This window comes from Sander vitreus, chromosome 4, assembly GCF_031162955.1.
Source record: "Sander vitreus isolate 19-12246 chromosome 4, sanVit1, whole genome shotgun sequence".
NCBI classification, from domain to species: domain Eukaryota; kingdom Metazoa; phylum Chordata; class Actinopteri; order Perciformes; family Percidae; genus Sander; species Sander vitreus.
The window spans coordinates 26,260,904-26,270,701 of record NC_135858.1 but is presented as its reverse complement, the minus strand read 5'-3'; the positions used below and the strand labels follow the sequence as shown (position 1 = coordinate 26,270,701).

The following is a 9,798-nucleotide window of genomic DNA, read 5'->3' as shown; positions in this document are numbered from 1 at the left end:
TAATTGAATTCTGTGGTCTTTCATGTGTTACTTGCTTGGAGTCTAAGTTCAAACAGATATCATTTGACAAAAATGTAAGTAATTTTCCATGAATAACAGTTCATTGCAAATGGTAAATATAAACATATGGAGGGGAATCTGTCTGAATCATCTCAAATTTCCCAAAGCAGATCTTACACTAGTATGAAGAGCGCTGGAACAATGATCAACAGAAAAATAGCTAGCTGTAATTGTCAATTATGAATAGTTATATTTTAAAAGCTACACTTTCTGACATGCCAAATATTCTCTTGTTCCAGTGACACCAGTGTGAGAAGTTACCGTTTCTCCCTGCTTTATATCATTGTAAACTAAATATCTTTGGATTTTGGACCATTGGTTGGACATAAACAAGACATGTCTAGAGCTCTGTTTAACCGGGATGGAAATATTTCACTATTTTCTGACATTCTGACTTTTACCTAACCCCAATAATCATTAAACATATTATTTGATTATAACTTATGAGCAGTTGCAGCCATAAATGGTAGGGACATACACTGGTTGCGAGTCCTGATGGAGACAGAGGGGAATAAAGGATGGGGACGACCCTCTGGTTTAGTTATTTTATGAAATGCAAACCAGAGAGCTATAAGTTGTAACGGCAAAAACACACCAAGTTGCAAAACACACATCAAGAAACAGCCTCTTTTGTGCTAAATGTGCACATGTGGAACAAAATACAGTCTGGGTGCAGAGGGTCTATGATGAGCGGTATTTGCTGTCGCAGCAGGATGCTCGACCACCACCACATATTTGTGGGTGGACTGACTGCTCAACTGAAGGATTAGCAGAAGCATGCAACCAGACGACCTCGGCCTCTCTCTACTGGCTGTGTAAATGTGTAATAGAAGAAGATATATAAATCATATTGTGAATCACCACAGATGCTGAATAGGTGAGCTGGAGAAACATTTATGTTGGCTGCAGGAACTCATTTCGGGTTGAGGTTTTCAGAGCGTCATGGAAACACTGATATAAAAAACAGCAGCACTTACTAAATTCCGATCACTCAAGGAACTCTGCATGTTCTTTCACCATGCACTGTTTTAGCAATACATTCCTAAATCAGGCTAATAAACTGTGAAACTGAAACTCAACTGGAGCACAAAAAACAGTTTGAGAATCTGAAGTGACATTAGCACTGAAGGTGAACGGTTACTATACGTTTATACAGTTTGGCTCCAACAAGTGTTGCTGCCAAGTCTACTAAAGCCACCTAACTACCTAGCAGATATATGCTTGTATCAGGTTACCATGGTAACCACCAGTGGTGGAATGTAACTAAGTACATTTATTCAAATACTGTACTTAAATAAAATCTGTACTTCCTACTCCACAAGAGGAAAATATTGGGTAATACTTTACTTGAAGGTATCTACATAAGAGTGACATGACACTGTCATGAACACATGACACGGTCATGACACAGTCATGACACATGAACCCTAACTCTAACCCTAACTTGCTATGACAAAAACCGAATGATACTTACTAAAAGAAGCGTTGTCATAAACGTTTATGACTCGTTTATGTTTGACACGTTCATGACAGTGTCATGTCACTCTTATGTAGATACCTTCAAGTAAAGTGTAACCAAATATTGTTCTTTTTACTTCACTACATTTATTTGGCAGCTTACTTTTCAGATTATGATTTTGATCAGTGATCAGTTTATAAGATATACTGCAGTAAGATATAATGCATTACAATAGATTGAACTTCTCAAAGGTATATGGAGTAGTTGAAATCAGCTCCACCTTAGCTTACCGGTACTACAACATTAAAGTTGTCTCAAGAAAACGTGCCCCAGGGTTCCATACCAGGACCATTGCTGTTCTCCATATGTAAATTATCTTTGTGATAATTTATCAAATACTGCGTTCCATTTTTATGCAGATTGTTATCTACTGCTCATCACATTCAGTAGTATAAACTCTTGAATTCCTGTAGTCTGCCTTTTATGTTGTTCAGTCCTGTTTGAAGTCAACTTAAGTTAGTGTTACATGCAGACAAATACAAATTCATGCTATTTTCAAATGGCAAAAAGTTAACATCTATTCTTCTAAGATCTCAACTGCTCTAGGGGTTGAAATTGAAATGATCACTTAACACATACATATTTAGATATCATTATTGATCAGAACTTGTCATTCAAAACCACACATTGAAAACTTGTTTCCAAGCTGAAAACTTAAACTAAGTTAGGAAAATCCTGTTTCTTCCTCCAGGCAAGGCAACTTTCTGGATTACTGTGATACCTGACCAGTGCCTAAATAAGTTGGATACAACTGTGTACAACTGTGCTTTACAGTGATGTACAAGATTTCCAAAGCCATTCATAAAACGTACTTTGTATGTTTACATGGTTAAATAAAGAATTTCATATGTATATATAACTAGAGAATGCTGAAACTAGAGAAAGTGCGGGGGGATTGTAGGCTGTTGAAAAGCTGATGCTGAGATGCATTGCTTGATGAACAGCTGGGAGCTGAACAGCATTGCTGGATTTACTTTAAATGAAGGAGCATATACTGTACATAGTGATGTAGTTTAAATACATTTTCAGAGGCTTGTAATAGTAGTAGTAATCCTATCCAGTATAGCACAACTATGTTTTGTCTTCTGTACAATTTTATTAATTCCCTTGTGATTCCTTATGGTTTATTTTGTAACCCCATCAAAGAGTCCTGCCTTGATGGCTGGGTCCAAATTATATTCAGTCTAATAAGGTCAGGTTTGGTCCTGTTCTATTGCAGCAAAAATGTTGTACCTGCGAAAACCTCTGTAAATGATATGCTCATCATTGAACTGGTTAAAATGGATAACAAAATAGATGCTGTGAAACTCTTTTCAAAACATTATATATATATATATATATATATATATATATATATATATATATATATATGTGTGTGTGTGTGTGTGTGTGTGTGTGTGTGTGTGTATAAACTCTTTTCAAACATTGTGTAGAGATAGTTGTTTCCTGAATGCATTGTAATAACATCCTAAGAAAGACAGAGATTACACACAGGTCACTTACGAAAAAGTGCCATTGAATGTGAGAGCTAGTCAAATTGGAAATATCACAAAATCTTCACTTGTAAATACAATTACCGTGGGTCATTCATGTGGGTTCTGCATCTATGTTCTGTTGATGTTAGAATAAAACAGTAGGAAAAACAAGCTGCTTGGTTGGGTTATTTCCTCAGCGCCATGCCATCACAGTTTAGTCCTGTCTATTTGTTTTAGAGCTGACCTAACCTCTGTCTTTTCCCACAGCTCTCCCTGGTTGCCGTTTCACGGACCAGTCTTCGAAATAACCATGAGGGTCTTCCTCCTGCTTTGCCTGTTGGCGCTAGGCAACACCAAGCCCTACCAGCCGATCAATACCATGGATTTCATGAAAAACTATGACATCATGATGGCTGATTCGGGTGATGAAGACGACGACGACAATGATGACGACGACAATGGTGACGACGACGATTATGATGACGATGAGAACTGTCCGTCTGGTTGCCGTTGCTCACCCAGAGTGGTGCAGTGCTCAGACATGGGTAAGAACACACAGTTTAAACACATCTGGATCCATGTTACTGTAAACCTAAGCTACATTCATTGAAATTGATTTAAAGGCTTGTTCTTTTATCTAATTATAATTTGAAGTTCGCCATTTAAGATATAAGTTTGGTGATGTATATTTTTCTTTTCGTCTACAAATCCATAAGAATACAACCAACAATGTGTTAGTGTGTCTCCTAATACTTAATCAAAACACTCTTTAATATACTTCATGCAAATGCTCTCATGCTCAACTACCTGACTACTTAAAGTGTTTAACTGTATGTCAGAAAGTGACAAGATGAATGTTAAAAACTGCCGATTGTCTGATGCATTTTACGTCAATGAAAATGTGAAGTTTGACTAACATGGCAGAGTTTCAGTCAACAAAAGCATAATGACGGGGCACCTGGATAGCTCAGCTGGTTGAGCGTGTGCCCTATGTACGAAGGCTAAGTCCTTACCGCAGCAGCCGCATGTTCGTTTCAGACCTGCGGCCCTTTGTTGCATGTCATTCCCACGCTCTCTCCCATTTCACGTCTCAAGCTGTCCTGTCTAATAAAAGGCCTAAAATGCCCAAAAAATTATCCCCCAAAAAAAGGAAATAGCATAATTACTTCTTTACCTATACCTCTCAGCATTATATATGCACACATGGGTGTTTCATGAGCTCCGATTTTCATCACTTTTGGTCCAACTGTGGTCTTTATTTAGGCATTTGTGTTTCTGCCAACAGGTCAGATCGCTGTTCCTGAGAAGATTCCTGAAGACACTGTGATACTAGACCTCCAAAACAATGATATTACTGAGATCAAGGAGAATGACTTTAAAGGCCTCCACAAGCTTTATGTAAGATAACTGGTTTACCCTGCACACAGTAATGAACACCACAACCCCCTTCCTGTTCACAATAAACGTATAAACATTTAGTTCTAGTCTATACACAATTGCCAATCTTTCTCCCACCTATTGAAACTACCCCCCTTTGACAAACAAATGTACACATCTCAAAACAAAGTTCAGTGACCAACTCAAAGCCACCAAGGAAATCTTGACCACATAAGACGTAACAAGAATCGGCTAAGTGAAGATGGGAGCTGAGAGACTGGCTTCTTCAAGCTTAAACAAGATGGATACATGTGAAATGCATTTTGGTTTTGTCAACAAGACCAACACCGTGTTTACACGGCCTGCATAGCGAAAGCAGCAGCAGCAGCAGTTTCAGTTCTCTGTCAGTGTCTATACAGGATGCATTTAGACAAAGAATGTATTGAATCACCCACTCTTTGGCAGGGCTCACATGGTTCCTACAGCTTAAGGCAAGTTAGATTTACTTCCTACTACTTCCATCTACAAAATGCCTAGAGTTGGTTCAGAAATGTAAATGAGTCACATTAAGACTCAGTATATACATGTGAATGACAATACCATCCTGTAGCTTTTAAAAAGTTACATGATAAGAAGAAACAGCCCACTATTCAGTCAAAATGTAGCCTGCAGCCTTATGAGATTATGGTCCCTCTGTATGAAACTCCCAGTGAAGGAGTAAGGGCGCTAAAGGCCGTTTTACAGTAGCCGTAGCCGAGCTTGCGCGCGCCAATGTGACGTCAAAATGACGTAGATCTCGCTGCCGCGCCAGGATTTTGAGTGCGCGAACAGAGGCCATGCACCACTATTGTTTTCAGCGGCGCGTGAAAAAGCAAAAGCAGGAAGCATGAACGAGCTCGAGAGCAACCAGATGCCAGGACTCTCAGAGTGACTGCAAGTCTCTCTTGTAAACGTACTGGGTTAAGAGGAGTTCTTTTATGGTGAATGAAAGGCTTGCTCCGACGAAGTAGGTCATCGAATCAAATCGAAGCATTGATGTCAATGCTGCTGCCAGTTCTGTGGTTGTTTACCTTTTTTCTTCTTCTTCTAGTCCAGTAGAAAGAGCAAAGTCGGTAGCCTTTCCTCATTAGCGCCACCTCTGTTCAGGAGAAGACTGCAACTAGTGTCGCCACGCGTGAGTATAAACCGTTACGGCACTCCCATGACGTTACACAGGCACTCGACAGCGGCGAGTATACCCCACGTTTAACAGAGGGCCTGTCTTTAGTTGCTGAGAATAAACCACATTAAGGCCAAACACTCTGGATTATACTGTGCTGTATCAAAGCAATAATCTGCAGCTTTGTGCCAATACAGTGACTTGTAATCAAGTGTTGAATAGTGCAGCTGACCCGAAAAAATATGTAGTTGAAAATGTCAAATAAACCTTTCATATTCTCTATCTTGCCATGCACAGGTTGAATGTTTAGTGTGTTGACCTTGGAAACAGTGGTTTGACAAAAACAAATACATGAAAAAAAATAAACTAAAGCTTCCATTCATACACCTGGCATAAGAAGTGCAGCAAAACTCTGTTTGAATTTATAAAATCTTATTCCGATTCCTTTCTTCTCCATCAGGGTCTGTTTCTGATCAACAACAAGATCTCCAAGATTCACCCCAAGGCTTTCAGAAACATGGACCATCTCAGACTGTTGTACCTCTCCTACAACATGCTGACTGAGATCCCAGCAAACCTGCCTCCCAACGTCAATGAGCTACGCTTCCATGAAAACAAGATCAACAAAATCCAGACGGATGCGTTTAAAGGCCTGATGAAACTAAATGTGCTGGGTAAGACCTGGTTTCAGCCTCCCGTATCTAATCAGCATAATCAATGGCCAGGTCTGCAGGTTTTAATTCAACCCAAAAACTGCAGCAGTTAATTTCATCTATTAAACAATGCTTTAACCAGCGGTAATGAAAAAACTGCTACACTGTACTCTTCAAAAACTAAACGTAAACTGCAGACTTATCCAGGGCAGCAAGTCCTCAAACTAATTGATCATTTATAACTAAATCAGATGCGTTGTGCTTGTCCAAACAGAGCTGGGCGCCAACCCACTGGCCAACAGTGGGATTTCCCTGGGAGCTTTTAACGGCTTGTCGACCCTGTACATCGGTATAGCAGAGGCCAAACTAACTGCTGTACCAAAAGGTAGAATATCACTCACCTCATGTTACAGTACGCTGATTTAAACAAAAAACAAAACAGTACTTCTTTCTCCTCCAGTCACCCACTTATATACCCACAGAATTACTACACTGGACCTCAAGTACAACTAAATGAGGCATACAAACCACTAATATCTTTTAATATGACACTTTGATTTAATGTTTGTTTTCAAATCACTATTAAAAAGAATGAAGTCTACCCTTTACACTTGTTATGTTTGGTGTGCATCTCCCAGACCTCCCATCCTCCATCACAGAGCTGAGCCTGGACTACAACAAGATTTCTAAGGTGGAAATAGAAGACTTCATCAGATATAAAAACCTAAAGAGGTGAAACGAGCCACATTTTGTCCTAGAAATTGACTTTTGTTCAAATCTGACTCCTCTTCGAAACTCTAATTTCACCGTTTTGTATGTCTGTTAACACAAGTTGAGTCCTTTAAGCTACCATGTATATGTCATTTTGTAATTCAAAAGTTCACTTTTTATCTGTCACCCCCGTAGTGGCTCTGTTTATGTGTAAGGTAGAATGGAAAGTTTAAATATAGGTATGTTTGTTAATTTGATGTTTAAATCTATTATGTTTTTCATTTTTACTCACAAGTGGTAATACTACACCTGTCAACTACCTGTTGCCATTTTTGCAGGCTAGGACTTGGTTTTAACCAGGTTAAGTTTGTAGAAAATGGCAGCTTAGCCAACATCCCGAGCATCCGTGAGATCCACCTGGACAACAACCGTCTGAAAAAGGTTCCACCGAATCTCAGCTCCCTGCGCTACCTCCAGGTGGGATACTTGGATCAGTATCAGTAGACTAAAGAGCATGTCTCAAACTGACAATATCAGCTGGGTTTAATTGACAGTCGAGTTAGGACAGGGCTCAAAGCTGGCCACCCCACTATAAGGGCAGGAAATGCTGCAAGCAGTCACAGTACACCGCGGTTTTTGGTCAGAAAATTCCACGCTAACTTCTGCTAAAACAGCAATATCTCCTTTTCACATTCCTATTAAGCTAGGCTAAACATGCCCTGGACCAATCTCTATACTGGAAGTAAGAGATTCAATTCAAGTTTTAAAAGTTGCAGTGGCAGAAGGAATGGAGTCCAGACCTCCTTCTCTGTAGCCATGTCCTCCAGCTCATCCTAGAGTATCCCAAGGTTCCCATCTACATGTCCAAAATCTCAATCTTCCTCTCACTGCAAAGGAGCAGCTGTTTTACTCCAAGCTCATTCAAGAGGTTTGATGTTGAAGAAAGCCACATTTAAAGTCTTCTTATATTATACTGTTGTCCCAAGAGGAATGAAGGGGAAACAGTAAAGTTGTCACTTGTTAACCATCTGAAATACACCAGTTTCCTTTAACTCAGAAAACTGGAGCTATAAAATGACGCCTAACTTTCTGACTCAGACTTTCTTTGCTCTGCTCTAAAGGATGTGATCTTAAGTTTCCAAGGTAGCAGTTAAGCAGCATTAGAACATAACGCCCTTTACTGACACAGCAGAAAAGTAACTGATTAAAAAACAAATCTCTCCATCTGTTTAGGTGATTTACCTCCATGGCAACAAAATCAGCAGTGTGGGAGTCAACGATTTCTGTCCCATCAGGCCTGATGTCAAGAAGAACCTGTACACAGGCATCAGTCTGTTTGCCAATCCTGTTAAATACTGGAACATCCAGCCAGCCACCTTTCGCTGTGTGACCGGACGGAGGGGCATTCAGCTAGGAAACTTCAGAAAATAGGGAGTGAAAACAGCCCAAGACAGCTCAGAAATGGAGAACTGCCAATATCCTGGTACAGTATAAGGAAGGAGTTGCAAATAGTTCTGATGAATAAAACAAGATAAAACTGGATTCATAAAGTGTTAGCTGTTCAAGAAATGTATATATATAATGAAATGTTCATTGTATTGGTGTATACTAGCAGGTTTAGTACATGTTGAATGCTGGTATAATTTAGGCCTACACATAAAAGTTCTCAGCCTGGGGAAAAAATTAGACTAGAAACAAAATTCTAGTCTGGATGTTGGTGTTTGAAATTAATATTAAATCATAAGATACAAGACTAAGAACATGTTTTTAGTAGCTAAACATACTATACAGGGGGAGGACATACAGCAATAACATCAACCTACCTACCTACCTTTGTGAGGGACATTCTGTGAGGTGATCCTTCGCTTTTGTCCCTGTAAACTTTCCCAGGAATAAAGCGCCACCATCTGGTCACTTTTTGAGCAAAACCACCCAATGACCTGACTTAAGTAGTATTACGTGCTGATGCCTTTTCTTTTTTAACAAAAGAAATAATTTTTTGTTATTTTCTTTCTAGTTTAAAAAGAAGACATCTTTTAATGAGATATTCCTTTGAAACCTTTCCAAATTTAAGTTGTCTTCTAAACAACAACAAACAAAATACTTTACCCTCTTTTTCAATTTCCTTACGTATTATATGAATGCTTTTTTTTAAGTTGACATGTATAGATTATCTTATTATAGAAGAGTCACCATAGGCCAGAGCTGTAACACAACAGCAACCTAAAAACCACTTTCACTCAAACATATTTTCCTTTCAGCAGAAGTCTGTACAGTCAATGAATGACTCACTTTGATGCCCCTTGTCTGTCTTTATGTGGATTTTTATTATTATCATCCCACTGCATGTTTGTATTGTCTTTATTTAGAAACTGCAAGCTAGATGTCAGACTGGAGTATATGTTTTTTTTTTATGTAAACCCAAAACATCACTTTGTTTTAATGAACTATAGCTAACAAAGGGAACTACACTTATTGAAATTATAAGCAGGTAATGTATTTCCCAACCTGGAATTTCTGAGAGTATCTTCCTTACAAACATGTTCCCGTTTCCTCCAGTGCTCTCTCCTATGAAATGGTGCTATATTTATTTAGTAGGTCTTTAAATAAACCTGGAACCCCTCTCAATGTATGTTGTTACTTTTTGTCAAAATGAAAGTGGGTTTGCGTTAGAAAGTTAACATTTGATTTTGTTATTGAAGCTTTTATTGCCACATCCTTTTGTCCTCCAGTACGAACTTGTGATTTCGGCTATACTGTATACATTTACTTAACATATCAAACAAAGCTTAAATAAAATTAAAATAAAAGTATCTGCAAAAATCGATGGGCAAGGTACTGGTT

General features: G+C 38.8%; 2 protein-coding genes across 3 annotated transcripts in view; one reads left to right on the top strand and one right to left on the bottom strand.

The window, feature by feature from the left end:
- aspn (asporin (LRR class 1)) overlaps positions 1 to 9,582 on the top strand; it is a 10,244-nt gene extending 662 nt beyond the window's left edge. The window contains exons 2-8 of the mRNA XM_078249187.1: positions 3,322 to 3,599; positions 4,340 to 4,452; positions 6,051 to 6,264; positions 6,518 to 6,628; positions 6,882 to 6,975; positions 7,293 to 7,431; positions 8,188 to 9,582. Of these exons, the coding sequence (XP_078105313.1) occupies positions 3,365 to 3,599; positions 4,340 to 4,452; positions 6,051 to 6,264; positions 6,518 to 6,628; positions 6,882 to 6,975; positions 7,293 to 7,431; positions 8,188 to 8,385 (1,104 nt within the window). The 5' untranslated portion in view covers positions 3,322 to 3,364 and the 3' untranslated portion in view covers positions 8,386 to 9,582. The remainder of the gene's footprint in view (positions 1 to 3,321; positions 3,600 to 4,339; positions 4,453 to 6,050; positions 6,265 to 6,517; positions 6,629 to 6,881; positions 6,976 to 7,292; positions 7,432 to 8,187) is intronic.
- Positions 1 to 9,798, bottom strand: part of cenpp (centromere protein P) — a 105,968-nt gene that overhangs the window by 39,600 nt on the left and 56,570 nt on the right. The gene's annotated exons all lie outside the window — the stretch shown is intronic.